The following is a 23,703-nucleotide window of genomic DNA, read 5'->3' on the forward strand; positions in this document are numbered from 1 at the left end:
TTGGCAGCGTTAAATTTCTAGCTGAATTAGTTGCAACATGTGGAAGTCACAGTATCTATGGCGAGAGAAACAGATGACAGGTAAAGTAGATTTGGCACAGTTCCTTCATGCCCCTTCCACGACGAATCATGGAACTCGATTCTATAGCAATCTCTCAGTGCTGCTGCAGTTGTCAGCAACCATGGCAGCAGTGGTGTCGCCTGAAAACTGGCAACATTGCTTCCAGCTGTCAGGGATCTTCTGTCGCCATATGGAGCACAGGTACGCACAAAGAGCATCAACCCCCCACACCAAACTTTCTCCAAAAAATAATGAAACAGCGCAGAATAAATAAAATACTGTGATATGCTTGAAATGAATGTGCACTTCCCATACTGCTGTAACATGTTACTATAGGACAAACATTTGATGTACAAGAGGAACTGCAATTGGCAGTGGATGTATGAAGGACATTGAAGGACTGTGCAAAGGGGTGTACCTCAACACTTAACACTGAATGTAACGTAATGGCAAATAAAACAAAGACAATGGTGAAGATTGGGATGCGGAGTAGTGCCTTTCTTAACACAAAGTGGTGCAAGATGCTTTATAGGTGTCTCTACGTCTACATCTACATCCATACACCGCAAGCCACCTGACGGTGTGTGGCGGAGGGTACCTTGAGTACCTCTATCGGTTCTCCCTTCTATTCCAGTCTCGTATTGTTCATGGAAAGGATTGTCGGTATGCATCTGTGTGGGCTCTAATCTCTCTGATTTTATCCTCATGGTCTCTTCGCGAGATGTACGTAGGAGGGAGTAATATACTGCTTTACTCGGTGAAGGTATGTTCTCGAAACTTCAACAAAAGCCCGTACCGAGCTACTGAGCGTCGCTCCTGCAGAGTCTTCCACTGGAGTTTATCTATCAATTCCGTAACACTTTCGCGATTACTACATGATCCTGCAGCGAAGCGAGCTGCTCTCCGTTATATCTTCTCTATCTCTTCTATCAACCCTATCTGGTACGGATCCCACGCTGCTGAGCAGTATTCACGCAGTGGGCGAACAAGCGTACTGTAACCTACTTCCTTTGTTTTCGGATTGCATTTCCTTAGGATTCTTCCAATGAATCTCAGTCTGGCATCTGTTTTACCGACGAACAACTTTATATGATCATTCCATTTTAAATCACTCCTAATGCGTACTCCCAGATAATTTATGGAATTAATTGCTTCCAGTTGCTGACCTGCTATATTGTAGCTAAATGATAAGGGATCTTTCTTTCTATGTATTCGCAGTACATTACACTTGTGTACATTGAAATTCAATTGCCATTCCCTGCACCATGCGTCAATTCGCTGCAGATCCTCCTGCACTTTAGTACAATTTTCCATTGTTACAACATCTCGATATACCACAGCATCATCCGGAAAAAAGCCTCAATAAACTTCCGATGTCATCCACAAGGTCATTTATGTATATTGTGAATAGCAACGGTCCTACGACACCCCCCTGCGGCACACCTGAAATCACTCTTACTTCGGAAGACTTCTCTCCATTGAGAATGACATGCTGCGTTCTGTTATCTAGGAACTCTTCAATCCAATCACACAATTGGTCTGATAGTCCATGCGCTCTTACTTCATTAAATGACAGTGGGGAACTGTATCAAACGCCTTGCGGAAGTCAAGAAACACGGCATCTACCTGTGAACCCGTGTCTATGGCTCTCTGAGTATAGTGGACGAATAGCGCGAGCTGGGTTTCGCACGATCGGCTTTTTCGAAACCCATGCCGATTCCTACAGAGTAGATTTCTAGTCTCCAGAAAAGTCCTTATACTCGAACATAATACGCGTTCCAAAATTATACAACTGATCGAGGTTAAAGATATAGGTCTATAGTTCTGCACATCTTTTCGACGTCCTTTCTTGAAAACAGGGATGACCTGCGGCCTTTTCCAATCTTTTGGAACGCTACGCTCTTCTAGAGACCTACGGTACATCGCTGCAAGAAGGGGGGCAAGTTCTTTCGCGTACTCTGTGTAAAATCGAACTGGTATCCCGTCAGGTCGATCGGCCTTTCTTCTTTTGAGCGGTTTTAATTGTTTCTCTATCCCTCTGTCTTCTATTTCGATATCTACCATTTTGTCATCTGTGCGACAACCTAGAGAAGGAACTACAGTGCAGTCTTCCTCTGTGAAACAACTTTGGTTGTTCCTTTTTCTCCTCCCCATTCGCCGTTCCTCTCCCCCCTTCTACAGATACTGGGGTCACACGAAGCAGATTGTTTGTATCCCCCTTAAACGGCCGAATTTGGCTTACGTGGACCTTCAAAGGGTGGGTAGCTGCAATTTAACGCTAACCAACGATGTCATCTCTATTACCTAGTAAGGGCCATTATACTACGACACGAACTTCTTCGTTTTCCCCTTTGGCACATACGGGTTTGTTTAACATAACCCACTGACCCACTCGGTACTTAGATAACACTGCTTTCGTATCATGTGCCTTTTCCTGTTTCTCTAAGGCCTTCGTATTCATTTTCCGTATTTGTGTCCAAAATAAGTTTCACTCTCCTAGCGAAATCCATACTGATGAAATGTGTCCTTTGCAAAACTCAAAGACTGATGGCATCTTGAGCCCAAAAATCACTTCAAATAGGGATAACCCTGTGCTCTGGCGAAATTTCGAGTTGTATGCACTGACGACGTAAGCCAATAGATCATTCCAATTTCTTATGCTGGGAATTTATGTAAAACTCAACATTTTCGCGATTGTTCTGTGGACTCGTTCTGTGCGACCAATAGCTTGAGGATGCAGTGCGCTCGTCCATAATGTTTTAATGTGCAAAGCATGCATAGCACCCTGATTCTTGATTATGGTTTCAGATGTCCCAAGCCGAAGTATCCTCTGGCTGGCTAGTTACTGAGCCACCGTTATGGCTTGCTGGTCCAGTAAATCTATCATGGAAACGTACCGAGAAAAATGGTCAATAATGATTAACACGTAACCGTTCCCTCACTTAACGTCCAGCGTGGTGCACTTAATCTGTTTGCCCCAAATACTCGCTAACTTGCAACTGATACCTGAAAACCAATATCCAACAACATTTTTCATAGTTTATCCCCCAGATAGCCGGCAGAAAAAAGTGGCCACGGCTTTCTTACGTGCACTATTTCTTACTGCGAGCGTGGCACACTGGAGACCCCACCCCTTGGATCTAATCCTATATTATCCATCAAAGGTTCTACGTCGTTTAATTGTTGCCCGTAAGATCTAGCATGCAACTGAAACTTCTGTTGTAGCCGATGCCTGTTAAGACATTTCCGATCCGAGTGACCAAATTTCCTACAATACCTGCAACGCTGCTGCCTGAAATCTCTGTGTACATGACGCTTTCGCCCACACCAAAACCATTTACGTCCATACTAAAGACTGTGTGACCAAATTTCCTACAATACCTGCAACGCTGCTGCCTGAAATCTCTGTGTACATGACGCTTTCGCCCACACCAAAACAATTGACGTCCATACTAAAGACTGTGTGACGTTTACGTGACCTAGCCAATCATTCAGTTTCCTCTAACGATAGCGCAATATCCATTGCTTCACTCACATACTTAAGAAATTCCAAACGAACCTCCCTTGGTAGTGTTTCAACAGATGCCAGCCCCAGTCCCAAAAATTTTGGATAGCACCGAGTATCTGCTACAGCACACAGTAGTACCTCATCCGGCACAGAAAGGAGCAGTATAGAAGGACTCTGTATTCAGCTGACACCATAAAATGGTAGAATATAGAAAGTACATTATATAGTGTGCTGGGTGTAGTAATTACGTGTGAACGGAAGGGTCAGCGGAAGGTAGGAAAAGATGTAACAGCATCGAACAAGTGAAAGGCTGATGGCTTAAAAAACAAAACAAAAAAAGAGATTATCAAGTGAAATGGAGGTGAGATCACAGGTTAAGTACAGCATATGAAGGAACTTCGCAAGGAAGTTGCAATACTGCAATCCCTATCATGGTTCAAATGGCTCTGAGCACTATGGGACTTACCATCTGAGGTCATCAGTCCCCTAGAACTTAAACCTAACTAACCTAAGAAATGGGACTTACCATCTGAGGTCATCAGTTCCCTAGAACTTAAACCTAACTAACCTAAGGTCATCACACACATCCATACCCGAGGCAAGATTCTAACCTGGGACCGTAGCGGTCGCGCGGTTCCAGACTGAAGCGCCTAGAAACGCTCGGCCACACCGGCCGGCAATCCCTGCCATGGTTTAATTTGTGACGTACTCACCAGAAACAAGACAGCGGTGATGATGGAGCCCGTCCTGAGGGTGCACCCACAGCAAAAATCGGTGACAGCTAGCAGTTCTACTAAACGGTTTCGTTTTTTGAATGGGAAGCCGTTCTGCAACAAAAGAATGACGGTCACAATTCATACACAAGCTCGAGGCACGTTCAAGAATCAATGAGCAAATGGCTCAAATGGCTCTGAGCACTATGGGACTTAACTTCTGAGGTCATCAGTCCCCTTGAACTTAGAACTACTTGAACCTAACTAACCTAAGGACATCACACACATCCATGCCCGAGGCAGGATTCGAACCTGCGACCGTAGCGGTCGCGCTGTTCCAGACTGTAGCGCCTAGAACCGCTCGGCCACCCCGGCCGGCAATCAAGGAGCAAATAGTTATCAGATGCGATTGATCACACTGCTTTCACTGCATAAGCTTAGTACCTACAGGCGGACAGCTGACTGTGTTACTTTCGTAGTGTTATCGATCCATTACTAGTACTTATCTGAATCAGAGTTATGGTGTGTGGGAGTACAAGTTCGCTTTCACCCCTGAGTAAGTACAAAACTAACAGAAAAAATAATGTGCACTTCGTTCTAGTGAATCTATCTTTGACAAAGAAACGAGTGGAATACTGAGATATAAGACTTTATGATGATCTACCTTCTTTTTAAGATCTGACACACTGACAATGGGAAGCATGTCATGTTAAATTTCACAAAATAATTTCTTATGACAAGATCGTTATTAAGAAAATTAACATTACTGGACGGTTCAGTCTGTACTATTTTCATGATGAAGAGTAACAAATACCGAGAGTACATAAAAGAGGTGATCAAAAAGGGGCCTTGCTACAGCGTATATGCATGGGCGTATATGCAACTAATAAAGAATGCTGGTGACAGTTTGAAAATGACGCTGCTTAAACTTATTAGGTCCATCTATAACACAAGAGAGATACCAACAGACTTCCAGAAATGTATCATTGTCCCTACACCAAAGAAGGCAGCAGCTACAAAATGTGAACAGTACCGAACTCTAAGCCTAATATCACATGCATCAAAAATGTTCATGGTATTAGTTCTGAAGAGAAGAGAAGAGAAGAGAAGAGAAGAGAAGAGAAGAGAAGAGAAGAGAAGAGAAGAGAAGAGAAGAGAAGAGAAGAGAAGAGAAGAGAAGAGAAGAGAAGAGAAGAGAAGAGAAGAGAAGAGAAGAGAAGAGAAGAGAAGAGAAGAGAAGAGAAGAGAAGAGAAGAGAAGAGAAGAGAAGAGAAGAGAAGAGAAGAGAAGAGAAGAGAAGGTGGAGGGTATGCTGAGTGAAGATCAGTTTGGTTTCAGAAGGGGATTGGGAGCAAGAGAGGAGATACTGGCACTGAGACTCGTTATCGAAAAGCAATTACAGAAAAATAAACCAACTTATATTGCCTTTGTAGACTTGGAAAAGGCTTTTGATAACGTTACATAGCAAGCGAAGTTCAGAATGCTGAGGAAAAGTGGAATGAAGTACAAAGACATCCGTGTGATACTCAGTTTCTATAAGAATGAGGTGGCAGTGATTAGGAACTGTCACCAGGAACAAGAAGCAAATATTAGAAAAGGGGTAAGGCAAGGATGTGCTCTCTCTCCTCTTATATTCAATGCTTACATCCAGGAGCTATAGACCAAGTTCGAGAAATTACTGAGGTGGGGATCAAAATTAAAGGGCAGGAGATTAGACATGCAACGTTATGCAGAGGATATTGCTATAGTCACGGAGACAAAAGAAGATCTAGAGGAAGTCCTCAGAACAATGGAAAAAAAATTCTACGCAATCAGTATGGAATGAGAATAAACAAGAAAAAGCATAAAGTGATGGTATGCAGTACAGGAACAAAATATGAATCTCTGAGAGGAGCTGGAAGTGATAGAGGAATTTACTCGCCTCGGAAGCAAAATCACAAGGGATGGTAGAAACCGGAAAGAAATTGCGAGCAGAATACAAAAGGCCAAAATTGCATTTAATCGGAGAAGAATAAGGAAACGTATCATGAAGGGTTTCGTTTGGAGTATGACCCTATACGGATGTGAAACTTGGACAGTTGGAAGAGAAGAGAGAAGACGGCTAGAGGCCCTGGAGATGCGGTGCTATAGAAGGATGATGAAGATCAGCTGGAGAGACAAAGTAACAAATGAAGAGCTGCTTAGAAGAGTACAGGAAACCAGATCTCCGTGGAGGCACATCCAAACAAGAAGAGACAAACTTGTAGACCACATCATACGACACATCAACCACATAGATAATATTGTCGGGAAGGCGAGCCAAAGGTTGCGTTTCATTGGCAGGACACTTAGAAGATGCAACAAGTCCACTAAAGAGACAGCTTACACTACACTCGTTCGTCCTCTGTTAGAATATTGCTGCGCGGTGTGGGATCCTTACCAGGTGGGATTGACGGAGGACATCGAGAGGGTGCAAAGAAGGGCAGCTCGTTTTGTATTATCGCGTTATAGGGGAGAGAGTGTGGCAGATATGATACACGAGTTGGGATGGAAGTCATTACAGCATAGACGTTTTTCGTCGCGGCGAGAGCTTTTTACGAAATTTCAGTCACCAACTTTCTCTTCCGAATGCGAAAATATTTTGTTGAGCCCAACCTACATAGGTAGGAATGATCATCAAAATAAAATAAGAGAAATCAGAGCTCGAACAGAAAGGTTTAGGTGTTCGTTTTTCCCGCTCGCTGTTCGGGAGTGGAATAGTAGAGAGATAGTATGATTGTGGTTCGATGAACCCTCTGCCAAGCACTTAAATGTGAATTGCAGAGTAGTCATGTAGATGTAGATGCATTGGAACAATAGCAGAAGGAGCTACTGATGGAAGGAATCGGCGAAGGCGACGAAGGACATCATACATGCAACAGATCATTAATGACGTTGGATGTAACACATAAGTGGAAATGAAGAGGAAGGCAGTCAGAAGAAAGGAATGGCGCTCTACTGCAAACCAACCTCATGGTTGAACACTAAAAGAAGAAGAATATGCAACATAGGGCGTCTCTGATGCGGGTATATGAGCACCGACACCTAGCGATTAATATGGTATTCGTGTCTTTCCAAATGTACATGCAGTAAAGCAGAAACGTGAACCACGCTGACGCTATTACCAAAAGCATCCAAACAGGACCAACGAGCCGTTACTCTTTTCTTGACTGCTGAGGGTCAAACACCCGTAGACATCCATTGCAGAACGAAGAACGTGTATGGGGCAGCATGTCTATCGAAAACCAACGTCGTAGAATGGTGCATCTAGGGGTCCCACTGCTTCGTGACAATGTACGTCACCATACAGCAAATGTCGTAATGCCGGAGTAACGCCACCTCAAGTGGGGGACACTCGAGCACCCTCCCTATAGTCCTGATCTCTCCCTACGTTATTATCATGAATTCGGTCCTTTACAAAAGGCCTTAAAGAGCCGATGATTCCTATTGGACGGGGATTTGCAGCAGGTAGTTGCTGACTTTTTCACGTAACAGGGCACAACGTCTTACCAAACGGTTATCTTCAACCTGATGCATCGGTGGGATGGCTGCCTGAATGCTCATGGCGATGTTGCCTGATTGGTATACAGATTCTGGACTATACTACCTTTGAAAGGAAACATTTTTATCGACCCTTATACATGACAAAGCAACGGCCTTGCCACAGTGGATACACCGATTACCGTGAGATCACCGAAGTTAAGCGCTGGCGGGCGTGGCCGGCACTTGGATGGGTGACCATCCAGGCCGCCATGCACTGTTGGCATTTTTCGGGGAGCACTCAGCCTCATGATGCCAATTGGGGAGACGTGACCGAATAGTAGCGGCTCGGATCACAGAAAACCATCTTAACGACCGGGAGAGCGGTGTGTTGAACACACCCCCCTCCTATCCGCATCATGAACTAAGGATGACACCGCGCTCGGATGGTCCCGATACGCCACTTGTGGTCTAATGACGGAGTGCTTATACATGGCAAAACTGCTGATGGAATAATTATTATCATACCTAAAGATGGCGATAGGTTGCTGAAACCAGTAATGTGAACATTTATGTTAATTAGGTAATCTTGAGATAGTAAATTGCCACATGAAGGCGTCTGACAAAGGGCATACACATGTTTCCAGAAGTTCAGTTCAATCCTAAAGTGGAGAAAATTGGAAATTTACAGTTATAACAAATTGCCATTCACTTTCTTTCTGCTACTAAGCCTACTGATTTCACTATTTGGGGTATTTATTTTAACTTTGTGGCCATATGCCATTTCTATTGCCACAGATGTCAGTTAAGATAAGTGAATGAAATACATGTAAGCTATCTGTCTGTGAACTGTAGAAACACTGTTGCGTTTCTACCAATATTTGAACTGTTCATATATCGTATTTTCTGTGTTCTATACTGGGCAACAGCACACAATAAGAAGCACGGATAGCCTAAAAACCGCTCAGTATGGGCAATGTTCCAGGTCGACGGATGTTATTGCGCCATATGGTTTGCATATGGTTCTACCCTTCGCCCCCCCCTCCCTAAAAGAAAAGAATCCTTCATTAACTATAGTGTCCATAACGAAAGAAGGCACTTCAATGCCATCTCAGGGTCTTACAGCATTGCCATTTACTGATTATTTCAAATGTTATTAAAAGTTCCAAAAAATATGTTAGATATCTCCATTTTTAGTCTATGATTCGAGTACTTTCAAACAGAAAATTTTACCAGCTGATACGAAAAACAAAAATAAATCAGAACTAACGTTAAAAGAAACCTGGAAGAAAAATACTTTCTGCTTCAACCTGTGGACAAAAACAGTACACTGATATAATTGGACTCAAAATCATATATGAACATTCTGAAAGATTGTAGGTAAATGAGATACATATTTCATTGTGAAAACACAAAAGTATTCTAGATACAAAATAAAATACCTAAGAAGTGTGAAACAATTCCACCTGTGTAACGAAGAATGTCGTCGCGGTTGAATTTCTGTTCGCTTGGACCCTGTACAAACTTGCAGCGAGAAACGTTTTAATAAAACTATGAAATTAATTTTGGTAACATCTCAGACATTATTACAGCACTGCGTTGCGTATGAATTTCATTTATGAGAGACTTCGTGTGCTGCAGCGGTACTTGGGTGCCTCCGCTGCGATTTTAAACACGACAGGTCGCTGTAATGTGGCCGAATATATTCCCTACCTTCCGAAATTTATTTTCGGCTCCTACTGGCCCTTCGTCATTACACCCATCACCCAAATTGCCGGTATACACTGTACGAAAGTAACTGTAGCTACTTTCTGGCTAATATTTCCTTTGAAGTAGAGCAAAATATATATTTGTGTGTGATTTTGTGTAACCCAATTTTATCTCAGTATACCACAATACTACTGTCCTCAGCAAGCAGTAGGTGCATTTTACACAAAACTGAGTCCTTGATGAAATTTCTCTGCATCCCGTAACCAAGTTACCAGGAAGACCAAAAACGGAATTTTCTGAGCCAGAATAATTAATTTTTTCATGGGGATCACTCAGTATTTTTTTTTAGCTGTTCGATACTTTCGTATGTAGTAGTAGCGAAGTACAGTTCTATACACTAGCGTTTTGTCAAAATTGTCAAATTGTGTAGATTCCTGTTTTTCATTTGTATTCCATTGTTGGATAATCAAAAGGTGTGTTCACATCTAGAGATTCTGCCAATGTTACTGCACTGTTCTACGGAATACAGTCGATTCGAAACACCGCAATGTTTTGTTGTCACTTTACGAACTTGCGCGAAATTTCTATTATTCCTGGCTTCTTCACCGTTGGCGAGATTAGTAGAAAACTCTTCAGTACGTTCGATATGAATATTTTACTTGTTTTTCGAAATTCTTGCTCCTGCACTTTGCTCACTGTCGAATACACGTCAGTGCACCGTTCCATGGCGGATTAGTACCATACGTAAAAACACGATATCATACTGATCATTCAGCTGGCGCTAATCTAAAGTCGGGTTCACATACGCTACTAATATGACGCCACAGCTCGTGATTTTCTGTAGGGACACCGTGAGCTAATGTCCGCATAGAACACCTCACATTATACGTAGTTGCACAGCTTTCATCAGAAACCATATGGGCTGGTATTATAGTGCAGGTTACGGCATTACAGCTGCACAAGAATTACATACAAAGATGAAACCCAAATGTTAGACCTGCAAACAGATTTCACACAGGGATGAATCAGGGGCCACAAACATACTTACGAAAGAAATAACACTCTAAAATGCTTTGTGCTATGGAAAACTAATTAGCAGCTGGCATGTATAAATATCATCTGCAACGACGCCACTTCCAGGATTTTAGACTCTTATTGTATTCGTTGATCCAGGTATTTCGAATAATTAATTTTTAATTTACCAGCTGCCACATCACACTCCAGGGCTATTTCCCGGTATAATCCACAGTTTATATAGTGCTTGTATATTGTTATTTTTATTATATTTTATGGTTTTGTAGACAAGACTAGCACGTATTCTTGGTTTTCAAATTGTGTCTTGAAATGTCCATTGAAACTAAATTCGCTCTGTGAGTTTTGCCGCTTGGTATATGTTCCTAAACAGCTGTGGCAGATTTCTTTTTGCGTGCTCGAGAGTCCATTGAAAATAGTCGTGTTTATTTCCAGGTTCGTACGCGAATCTCGCCAGCGTTTCTCCAACTCCACGTCGATTCAGTGTGACTGAAACTTTCTATTGTAATTAAGTTCGAGTCTCACCTAATTATGTACCAGAGTTGAACACTTGTTTATTACTTCCTTAAATATAACTTTTACTCTTACTATCGAGTTGTAATAGGTAATATTCACAATTATAAATTTCATTCGTCTTTAGCAAGGCAAGAACACAATCGGAATCACTAACATCACATTCAACAACAGAGACAATAAAATCAGAGATAATGCAATGATAATGTTCACTTTTCTTTTGCAAGGAGTAACATCTTAGGTTTCCACACACAACTCAGTATCTGACAGTTATTTCTGTAATAAAATGTGATATTCCACTTGGTGTCACAAATTATGAAGTTTATACGACTCACTTTTTTGGTTACATATTACGTTTATTTACTCATCCGAAAATCTTTCAATATCGTTGGACACGCATACAGCATAAGTTTACAAATACTGAGTGTGTGTGTGCGGGCGCGAGCAATTAATACACAATATGCCAAATAAAACCTACAAAAGAAAAGGACGACTGCGCTCTATAATTTATAAATTTATAAATACTACACAATAGTTACATCAGAGCAGTGGTGGATACAGAAAAACCTCATGGAGGGGGCGCTAAACATATATTGAGCTACCTTTACTTTTACTGCAATAAAAAAATAAGAAAGTTTTATTTGAACTGATTATACACAAGTACAAGAAAATGCCATCTTATGATATAAAAAAGTTATAATTGTGGTTGGATTCCTTTGATGAATTCTGTGTGCCTATTCTTCCTGCCAAATTAGTGAATTACATCGTCAACAGGACAATCAACGTCGAAGTGAGTGTTCGGCAGAACTAAGCCATTAGGTCGTTCCTCCTTCATTGTCAACAACAGCCATGTCTTTGTATGTCGCAACATTGAAAAATTTCTTTCTACTGTAGCAACAGATGCTGGTAGACAAGCAAATATTTTGTACAGCGAGTGCAGAGTAGGATAGTTAGATCTAGGACAAACAGACAACGCCTGCATAACAGAATCATGATCAGTAAGGGCGTTTATGCTCGTTTGCTTGTATTGAAGAATCTCTCCCATAAGTCTCTTTTTAATCCTAAGAATGGGTGGCAATGCGGACGGCCCCGCAAGGGGAGACGCCCACGCCGCGCCACCCCCGTAAGTATCCGCCACTGAAGTGGCGCAACAAAGTACAACCAAGCTCTGAACTTTTTCGTGGCATCACAAAAGTTGCGTCTCTTTAGTGGCGCCACTGAAATAGTGGCGACCCTTTCATTGTGTGTGTGTGAACCCAGCTTAATGCTTTGTCGACAATGTACATGTGGCAACAAAGATATGAGGTTGGCAGTTAGTGCCTACAGACAGCAGGAAGTGAGTGTGACATTGAGGTGAGTAATTTCCTGATGGATACTCCACCAGTTATTTATTCAGATATTTTAATTTAACCAAATGTGATTTCTTGGTGAAACACTGTAAATTAACTGAACAAACACTGTTTTTTGCATTGTTTCTTAGTTTTATTATCAATGTTACTCCACGACCTAGGTTTTGGGTTATAAGCCCATTTTCAAGTAATATACTTGAAAATGGGCTTACAACCTGAAACCTAGGTTGGGCAGTAACATTAATAATAATATTGTGAAATAAGGCAGAAAGCAGTGTTTGTTTAGTTATTGAGATGTTAGTAATTCGGGATCTGCCTATAAATGTACTTCATCATCTGAAAATTATAACCACAAGCAATTTTCCTGCTGACCAGAGGCGCAACGATTTCGGTTTGAAATATGTTCCTGTTATATTATCTGCATTTATTACTGCATACTTAGTGACAAAATTAGGGAATAAAGCCCTGTATTTATTAACTATGCAAAACTTGGTGCAGGGCAGCCAATGAATCTTTAAGCTATCAGTCAGACTGATACCAACTAATCATTTTTGCATCTCATTTGTTTTTCGACCTGCCAGACAGGGGAAGAGACTTGGGAGGGCAGTTGAATGGAAGGAGTGTGCTTTCAAAAGAGGTTATAAGATAAATGTCAACGAAAGCAAAACAAGGGGGTACTGGAAGGTCTCCAGGCTCGATTAGGGAATGTGCCGTTGAAAGTGTAGATGCTTTTTGCTGTTTGGGCAGCAAAATAAATGATGATGGTCGAAGAGAGAGGATACAAAGGCAGCGAGGCAGTAGCAAGAAAAGCACATCTGAAAAAGAGAAACTTGTTGACATGTAGTATATATTTAAATGTTAATAAGTATTTTCTAAACAAATTAGCCTTGAGTTTAGCTACTGACAGAAGTGAAACGTGGATAATAAACAATTCAGACAAGATGAGGATAGAAGATTTTCAAATACTATTCTAAAGGAGATGCTGGAGATTATTAAATTGTATACCTAATGAGGTGGTGCTGAATCTAACTCAGGAGAAAACAGAACCGAGGGCATGCAAAAAAGTACTGTCTCTGAATTTTGTATAGGAAAGTCCATCAAGATTTTCTTTTAAACTAAAGAAACTTTATTAACAGTCTGCATCTTTATTCTTCATGTCTAATATATACAGCTCAATATTGTCACCCTGTCAATAAACATATTTCTCCCGAAGAAAAACCATCGTTGTAGAATGTGAGACTTTGCTGACGGAGCCACAAGCTGACCTCTGCTTAAGTCGCTTCAACACTATCAAAGTGTAGTCCTCGAAAGCGTTGTTTGCGTTCTAAAAACAGATAAAAGTTGGATGGGGTCGGTTTAGGCGTGTACGGAGCATGAGCGATGACACTGAACCCAAGGCACGGATTGTTGCTCAAGTTGCAGCGCCAATAAATGATCTAGCATTTTCATGCTGAAGGAGAAAGAGCTCCATGTGTGGACAAAACCTTCTTATTCGTGCTCTCAGTTTTCTAAGCTATTTCTCACGCACCGACATAGTTACATTACCCACCGCCATCTTACACGCTACAACTCAGAGGCCTCTAACAGCAAAGGATTGCAACTTGCATCGACGAAGTAGGAACGTCAATCGAGTAATGCGCATGACACAATACCTCAAGGGATGTTGAAAACAAAATACAGACTTCGAAGGCATTACTTTTCAGCAAGCACTTGTACATTTTACAAAATGGTTCAAATGGCTCTGAGCACTATGGGACTCAACTGCTGTGGTCATTAGTCCCCTAGAACTTAGAACTACTTAAACCTAACTAACCTAAGGACATCACACACATCCATGCCCGAGGCAGGATTCGAACCTGCGACCGTAGCAGTCGCACGGTTCCGGACTACGCGCCTAGAACCGCGAGACCACCGCGGCCGGCGTACATTTTGCAATTTGATTAAAAGGAGAGATTAGTACATGAATTCATTCTGAGGCATCAGAGAATTGTCAAGTTGGTGATGGTGGGAAGCGAGGTTTGGAGGGTGAGGACGAATCAATACAGTAAGCAGATTCAAATGGATGTCGGTTGCAGTGGTTCTGCAGAGGCGGAGAGGCTTCCATAGGATAACCTAGCATGGGGGCTGCATCAAACCAGTCTTCGAACTGTAGACCACATCAAAAAAGGAAAAATATATTTTACTTAGCCGTACCGCCATAACATGTATCGTGACGGGGTTGTCCTCCTATGTGATTTCAGAGGACACCATGATGTAAACAGTGCTATAAATATTTTGGGCGGGAATGGCACCTTCTAGTGCCACTGAGGTTTGAGTCGTCAAATATTCTGCTGTTGTGTCAAGCTGGTTGCACGCAAGAACCAGGTTTAAGTAGTGGTGAGGTTCTAGGAACAATGACTGTTATTTTACTTGTCTACACACAGGCTGAACAGGTGACCTGGGCGGTAATTTCTTTTGGACATCTATGCGCTTTAGGTTACAGAATGGATTATTCTCTGAAGAGAGGCCCTGAACGTTTCGGTTTCAGGGCATGTAGGTTGTGTGGTCCATGTCACGCCCAGTTGGTGTGGACTGGCTTGCTTTCTCTCTTAGAACATTGATGATACAAGCTGCACATGACATCATTATGTTGAAGCTAACATATCGGTTACCTGACGAGTACCAGCCTCCACTTACTTACTTCTGGACTACAGTTTATCTGTATCTGAACTGTAATGTATTCAGTAAATGTCTCTTTATCGCGATGGTCAAATCTAGATAGTTGAAAGGAAGAAATACTTCGTACAAGTAAAGTTGTTTTATGAATACAAAAAAGGGGAAAGAGAGAAACTGCCAACTTATTTTCTGAATTGCATTGATTGACTGTTCCATCGGTTCTTGGTAGAATATTTTATATGTTATTAATGAAACACACACAACACTGATGCTACATTCTACAATATTTATTATTTGCGACAACTGGGTTAACTCCTGATTTATCTAGTAAATCTGTGAGAATCTTTAGGCACTCCTTAACCGGTGTATTAGTGAATAAGTTGCTAACATCTGAAGAAAGCTGCCTGGCACTAGGGAGGATCTGCACACGTTTTAACTTGTCATAGATTAATTAGGTTAGCTACAGAAACTTGCCTAACAGAAAATTATTCCCGTTTCAGTAGCGGTATATACAAATAGTTGGATGGTCTGTGTAGGAGATTCCCCTTAGTTCGGTCCATGCTGAAATCTTCATGAAAAAAGTCGAAACACAATTTTTGAAAAACACTCCACTCCCTTCCAAGGCTCGACAATGGTTTAGATGTGTTGATGATGTGCTGGCTTACGGACAGGTACTACCAAACATCTTCAAAAATTGCTCAAGCTGTTAAATAAATTCTAAACATAACGTATAAAATTCACAATACAGTTTGGGGATAACTGCATAAATTATTTAGACCTAACCGCATACATCAGTGTCCATATTCATACTTTCCAGATGTATAGGAAACCTACCGCCACAGACATGGTAACTGGGAGATTCTCAACATCCAGTTACTCATAAACATGCTGCTTTTCATTCATTGATACATTGCGTAATATCCAGCATGATGAGTGAAGACAACCTCCAAATAGAATTAAATGCAATCAATCAGCATCAAACATTGATTATCCTCCTACATTAGTGAATTGCATAATGAAAAAAAATGGTTCAAATGGTTCTGAGCACTATGGGACTCAACATGTGAGGTCATCAGGCCCTAGAGCTTAGAACTACTTAAACCTAACTAACCTAAGGACATCACACACACCCATGCCCGAGGCACGATTCGAACCTGCGAGCGTAGTGGTCGCGCATTTCCAGATTGAAGCGCCTAGAACCGCTCGGCCACGCCGGCAGGCTCCATAATGCAGAAAAAGCAAAAACGAGAGGTGTACTGTCTCCTTTGCCCCGTCCTTGACCCACCACCTCAAGAACGCAATATATGGTGGACAATTCTATGCTTAGGAAAAGTGACACTGGATGTAACCAAAAAATTTAAATCGAGGAATGTAAAAACATTACTTTTTGCGCACAACACTGCTGGACATTTTTTGCCTAATGGTAAAGACAGCACTCCAGCTTTGAAAAAGAGTGGAATATACAAAATTACTCGTAAATATAACAAATTCTATATAGGTCACTCTGAAAGGGCAATAAATACGCGCTTGAACGAACATGACAGAAGTCAGAAAATGAGACTAACATTTTGCAGACAGCTTACTTAAAGAAGACTATAGTTACAAGGTGAAACTGAAGTATTACATCACATCCATAAAGGAAGGAAGGTGAACTGTCTTGAAATAATGGAAATTAATAAACACATGTGCATATACTGAATCTTAGTAGTGAGTAACCTGACACAGTTTCCTTAATCACCACTTCCAACTGCAGATACTATTCGTAACCTCATCCAGGCCATGTTGTAAATGACTGCCTTACTTAAATCCTCATTTCCCTTTATTTCAGTTGTTATGATTTCTTTTGTTGTGTTAAAAATTTTGCTTTGTATAATCACAGTTTCTTCACTCACCAGTTTAATATCACTGTTATATCTCACCTGTTTTAATTTAGGACATACTAAAGAAAACATTTTGTTCAGGCACATCTTTGGAATGTGTCAACAAAATTTATTACTGAATAATTTGTCTATAGTTCATTAGATAATGTGTGGCATATTTTATCTTAGTTAAATAATCTTACATCACATTTACACGGAAATAATCCCTCTTGATTTAGTGCTAATTTTAAAATTAACAATTTTTATCTCTCAAAATGGAGGTACTCTTTAGAAGCACTAGTTTAAAATCTTTGACCCAACAAATTTTCACTACACCACATACTTGTACCTGATGATGCTGTAAGAGCCAAAATCAGGTTCGTGTAACAAATAATAAGTATTCTAGAATATTACACCAGTAATGTGTGTGTTTCATTGACAGTTATTTTTTGAAACTTATAATAAGTTTGAAGATATCTAAAACTTACTGAATGACATACATTTTGAGACAATATATTATTAGTATCCAATTCAGAAAAAAAAGTGTTCTCATTTCTGTATGTCCATGGGACTAAGAAAAAGTCATAAAATGTAACCATTTTTTAAAGTAAAAATACGACATTATGGATAGAAATGGATGTCATTTCTCAGCACGTCATACTTATTGATAAGGAATCTCGAAATGCTTGCTTCCAAAGTGATGTTTCGCCATCTGCTCAAGCGGTTTTCAAAGTGACTCGCAGTGAAACAGGTACAGGAATTCACTGAAGAATTATAAATCTGTCGTGTATAAAGAGAAAGCAGTGTCAGGAGATTGTTTTTTAAACTTTACGCAGGTCAAATGCAAAAACGACAAACTTCGCACTAATATCGAGAATTTCGGAGAAATTAGGTGAACTGCACAACTACACAAGTAATTGTAAAACAAATCGCTCAGTTGTTAAAATCAGTGCTTAGTTTCAACCATAAATGTAAAACGCTATACCTGATGGTTCCACTTTGCGTAGCGCGTAACGACAGAAACTCGGTTGTTTGTCTTCTGTCACGTGGTTTAGTAATGGTGTTTGAAACCTTGGAATTGCAGAGGTATTGACGTGTACACTCTTTTCATATCTATGGCAGGGATATACAGACATGTTAGAAAAAGGCTGCAAACCCCTTAATGGTGACTACGTAAGGCCGCAAAAAAATCGCGTCATTGGTTTCGCAAAAACTATCTTGCAGTCTTAAAATTGGGCTTTATATGCTCAAGAACGTGGAACTGCGATCTGATTTTTAACGTAACTGATATTCCTCAATATCGAGAGTTGATAAAATACTTTACCTGTTTCAAATGCTCTAGCATTTATCTCCCAGTCTAAAATAAGCAGAAAGAATATTGTTCATTAGAATTTCTATCTACTTACAATAAGTATAATTTGAAAAGGAAGTAATACAGAACATACCATAAAATATTATTATGAATAACAGCCAGTTACACTGCCATATAAATTGTTTATATTCTATCTAATTCACGATGAGCCCATTTAGGCAAACTGCCACCATCAGATGCTCTGTAACTACATAAATAAGCGATGGTCTTAATAGAAAGGTCTTCTAACAATGATTTGAAAAGCTATAATAAATCACTAGGCGATTTATCGTACATGTAATGTCGTTGCTGTCATGCCCTGTCTGTTCTAGAATTATTACTTTCTCCCAGGTGTATGTCGGATATTACTTGTTTCCCATATATGCTATTTCTCTGACAGGTTAGATGACAGTGGGTCAGTGATATTACATGTTCATATAGTTACCATTACAAATAAGTGATGTGTGAAATTCAGTTGTTTACTATTATTTTTTTCGTAATAATTCTTGTTGTCTACGATTTATGTTGTTCTGCCTCTGTATAATACTACTCATGTTGATATCGCTGTTACTATTGATATGTGGTGTTTAGAGTCAGTGATTTTTTTATTATCACCCGTTTTCCGATTTATAACGCGAATAAATTTTTCTATATACTTTTTGTACTTTAGGTCGGCTTGCCCGTTCAATAAATTTGTTGGGTTGCTGTAGGCATGTGAATATATCTCTTTTTCCACAAGGAATATATCTCTGTTTCCTCGAGGAAATAGAGAGATATTCACATGCATGCAGAAATCCAACAAATTTAATTGAACGAACAAACCGACCTAAAGCACAAAAAGTATATAGAAAACTTTATTCACACTATAAATCGGGAAAACGGGTAAAATAATAAAATGTGTGAATCTAAACAACACATATCCATAGTAACAGAGATAACAACATGATTAGTATAAAACAGAGACAGAACACCCATATAAATTATAAACAACAACAATTATTTCCAAAAAATTAAAAAAGTTAAATAAAACTCTCAAATAAAACTAAAACAAACTTTAGGCAAAACATAATTAGAAACAAACCTATACAAAAATAATAATAAACAACCGAATTTTACACATCATTTATAATGGTAACTATGTAAACGTGTAATATCTCTGACTCACTTTCATCCAAGCTGTCAGAAAAATAGCGGATATGGAAAATAAGTAATATCCGACATACAGCTCCAGTGTACACCAGGGAGAAAGTAATAATTTTAAAACAGACAGGACACAACAGCAAAGACGTTAAATGTAAACTACCTAATGATATATTATAGCTTTTCAAATCATAGTTAGAAGGCCATAATATTAAGACCATCGGTTATTTATGTATTTACAGAGCACCTTACGATGGCAATTTGCCAAAACAGGCTCATCATAAACAATTTATATAGCAGTGTAGGTGGCTATTATTCATAATACTCATACTATTAAAAGACATATTTTGCACTGCAGATCCCAAAGAACAAAAGCCATAAAACATTGTTACAGAGTAACACGCCACATATTGTAAATTGCTGCATGTTTCGTGATGCTGCTATTTGACATAAAAAGAAGCATGTATTTGCAAAATGCCACCATAATATTGACAATTATATAATAATATTTATCGTAGTAACAAAGGAATGTTGGCAAGTTAACTTATAGCAGTCAAAACAGTTCAGATACTCAGAATAATAAAACTTTGGAAGGGTACATAAGCAGGGGCCAATAGTCTTGCAGCAGTGGTTCCCGTCAGATCACCGAATTTGAGCGCTGTCAGGCTGAGATATTATTTGGATGGGGGACCATCCGGTGTGCCGAGCGCTGTTGGCAATTGGTGTGCCCTCAGCCCCTGTGAGGCAAACTGAAGAGCTACTTGATTGACAAGTAGCAGCTCCGGTCTGGTAAACTAACATATGACCGGGAGAGCGGTGTGCTGACCACATGGCCCTCCGTATCCTCACCCAGTGACGCCTGTGGGCTGAGCATGACACAGCAGCCAGTTGGTACCGTTGGGCCTTCCCCAGTCCTATTCGGGCGGAGTTTAGTTTTTCATGTACGCAAATAAAACAATAATTCTGGAGAGCAGTTTGTTAATTGATAATGGAACATACTCCTTAGTTAATTACGAAAACATCTTGTAAGAGGTCCATGATTAAAGAATTTGTTTCTAGCGCACTCGAGCAGATGTAATTTCGATGTATTGCTCACGCGCTGCCTGCGACATGTAAGCTATAACAGAATCTGAGACCAAAGAGCAGTGTTGACTGCAGTAGGAACTGTGTGGCAGCAGCAGTAAGTAGTTGCTAGCAGTCTGGTGTATCGTGTTGGCTGGGTCGGTCGTGTGCAGCGATGGCAGAGCCTGAGCGTTGTAGCATAAGGTAAAAGCAGCCTCGCGCATATGTAGTATTGTTATATCAAGTCCCATGTAAATGTTTTTTTTTTAAATCGCTTAGTGGCTGCATGGCTTACATTTTCTAGAAATTTACTAAGTCTAGAGGTTCTGAGGTTTCTGGAGCTAATTAACCCTGAATATGTATTGATGCTTTAGCTGGACAATTTTGGATTAAACATGAAGGAGCAGATTTATGCCTTTTCCCTGGTTTAAATCTAGAAACGTGTGTAAGGTACTTTTGATATTTATATGACGAATGCTTGAATACAAGTGATGACTATTTATTTTCTATACCCCTGATGTAATATTTCATTATGACTACCACTATTTCACAGTGATGTGTTTATCTATAAGTGTGAACCTTGTTAAACTATCGAATTAATGGACCTCCTCCTATTAAAATACATTGTTAAGGTTGTAAAAAGGAATGAATAAAATAATTTTCACATACATACGTTTTTTTCAATAAATTTGGCTGTCAATAAAATAGTTATACTGGCGTCATGTTTAGTTTTACTGACGACTACCATTTACATCCAAAAAAGGAAACTAGAAGTAGACTGATATATCTATATCCTCCTTACCAAAAAAGTAGTAATTCTGTAAAGAAATTCTATTCATATGTGTCAGTGTATTTTTTTTCAAACACCAGTGGCAGGATTATCTGAGTCCTTTGAGACTGATAGTATTAGTATTTCTGATGAAAACATCTGAGCTTAGGCATTTGTGCAGACTAAGGTTCAAATACAATAGTTTTCATAAAGAAATGCACTACTGGAACACACAGAGTGTTAACTAGCACTGTAAAGTATGAAACACTTGTGTGATACTGAGAGTGGTGGTGGTGGTGATGATAGTGGAACCTGTATTTTGACAGAAACTTTGTTGCAGTTTGGGAGTATTTTACTACCATTAGGGAGTATTTTAAGAGAATATTTTGCTGTAAATTTTATTTAGTCTTCGCTAATGAATTTTCTCCTTCATCTGAAATAGTTATGAGTCAACAATATTTCGGCATACTACAGTGAGCTTTCGTTATGGACTGTTGTTACAGCCAATCACAAAAAATCTTTCACTGTCATAGCCTATATAAATGCCAACAAAACAGTTTTTGAAAAGTATGATTGCTGTATTCGCTATCCCATGTGGTGTGAATTATACTGCTGACTCCAACAAGTGAACAACCCTCATGAGGTGTGCATCATTTTATTCTCCTTACAGATGCTAATATCAGCAGCAGCAATTACCGTGTCATCACCTAAATAATAGAAGCGCTAAAACTATTGTATAGTGAGATTGCACATGGTGTACGTTGTTTTATAAAGTGTATATGGTGTTGCCCGTTTTTCCAAGGTAAAACAATACTGTGGTTAAATTTCTTATGCAGCGAAGTTCATGTAGGTCTTGAACATACATGTAGAATTTGTATCACACTATTTTCAGTATGAAGTGAACACAAAAAAGTTTTTATTTCACATTCAAATGCATAATAATGACGTGCAACTTCCTACCAGTGGCTTAATGGATGGTTTCAGAATTTGTAGGAGGAGGAGAAGGAGGAGGAGGTGGAGGAGGATGAAGAGGAGGAGTGAAGAAGAATCTTCATGCACTAAGAACTGGACAGTGTGAAATCATCTGTAATGGCATCATGTTTCATTTTACACATTATTTAGAACACACTATGATCTATAGCACCCATACTATAATCATAGGACCTGATGCACAAACTACATTATTTAGATCACACTATGATATATAGCACCCATACTATAATCATAGGACCTGATGCACAAACTGAATAGTAGTGTGTACGAGATTGCTCACATTCAAACAGCATCAGCAGACTTACCACATCAGCAACTGAAACCAGTAGCATATGAAGAAGGACTACCGATTATTACTGATGTCTTGTAGGTGTAACTCAATATATGTTCACCAATGCGCCAAAATCAGGTAGATTTCTGCAAGTACATCAAAAATGTATGCAGAAAGCATAACGCTTTTTTTAAGGTTGAACGATCTAGTATGTACATGTGCACTATATGAAATGGTGCTACTTGCATTTATGTCAGGAAAATGTGACAGAGGAGGATTGGTGGAATGCAGTAAAAGACTGATACACTGTATCAAATCACTTTATTGTATAATAATGTAATATGATGTTATTTTACTTTCTCTCTCTCTCACTCTCTCTCTCTCTCTCTCTATCTCTCTCGCTCTCTCTCTCTCTCTCTCTCTCTCTTGGGAGGGGGGCGGTTTATGAAGGGGAGTGAATACCATCTATATTTTCATGAACATGCAGAGGACATGCCAAGCTGTGGTGGTAGTTGTGGCTGCATCCCAATTCTGCCTCTTTATGCTTCTGTAGAAATAAATAACAGAATACATTAGCATTACATTCCAAAAGCAATGTGTGTAAAAATATTTTAACACTCGTAGAAATGCTCATAATAATAATAATAATAATAATATAACAGAGAAGGGAAATCTACAAGATTTAAATGTTAATTTGACCCATACACTGTTCGATAGCGGAGCAGTGAAGAAGTCTGTGAACCTTCTGCCAGGCTCATAAGTGCTAATTACGGAGGTGGCTTGTAGGTGTAGAAAGAAGTGTTCTATTTAAGTCGCGTAGAAAGAAAAAAAACACGTGGGGCTAAGGTAATATGAACCTGCCATGGGATGTAGTGTCTTAGTAAATACAGGGCTATTACAAATGATTGAAGTGATTTCATAAATTCACTGTAGCTCCATTCATTGACATATGGCGACGACACACTAAAAATACGTAGAAAGACTCATAAAGTTTTGTTCGGATGAAGCCGCACTTCAGGTTTCTGCCTCCAGAACGCTCGAGAGCGCAGTGAGACAAAATGGCGACAGGAGCCGAGAAAGCGTATGTCGTGCTTGAAATGCACTCACATCAGTCAGTCATAACAGTGCAACGACACTTCAGGACGAAGTTCAACAAATATCCACCAACTGCTAACTCCATTCGGCGATGGTAGGCGCAGTTTAAAGCTTCTGGATGCCTC

At 39.9% G+C, this 23,703-nt stretch overlaps 1 protein-coding gene across 3 annotated transcripts in view; it reads right to left on the reverse strand.

The window, feature by feature from the left end:
* The window catches only part of LOC126292064 (uncharacterized), a 305,572-nt gene that overhangs the window by 42,777 nt on the left and 239,092 nt on the right, over nt 1-23,703 (reverse strand). For all 3 annotated transcript variants that reach the window (XM_049985869.1, XM_049985868.1, XM_049985870.1), the window contains exon 8: nt 4,282-4,395. In XM_049985869.1, the coding sequence (XP_049841826.1) occupies nt 4,282-4,395 (114 nt within the window). The remainder of the gene's footprint in view (nt 1-4,281; nt 4,396-23,703) is intronic.

Source organism: Schistocerca gregaria, chromosome 9 (genome assembly GCF_023897955.1).
Source record: "Schistocerca gregaria isolate iqSchGreg1 chromosome 9, iqSchGreg1.2, whole genome shotgun sequence".
Lineage (NCBI taxonomy): Eukaryota > Metazoa > Arthropoda > Insecta > Orthoptera > Acrididae > Schistocerca > Schistocerca gregaria.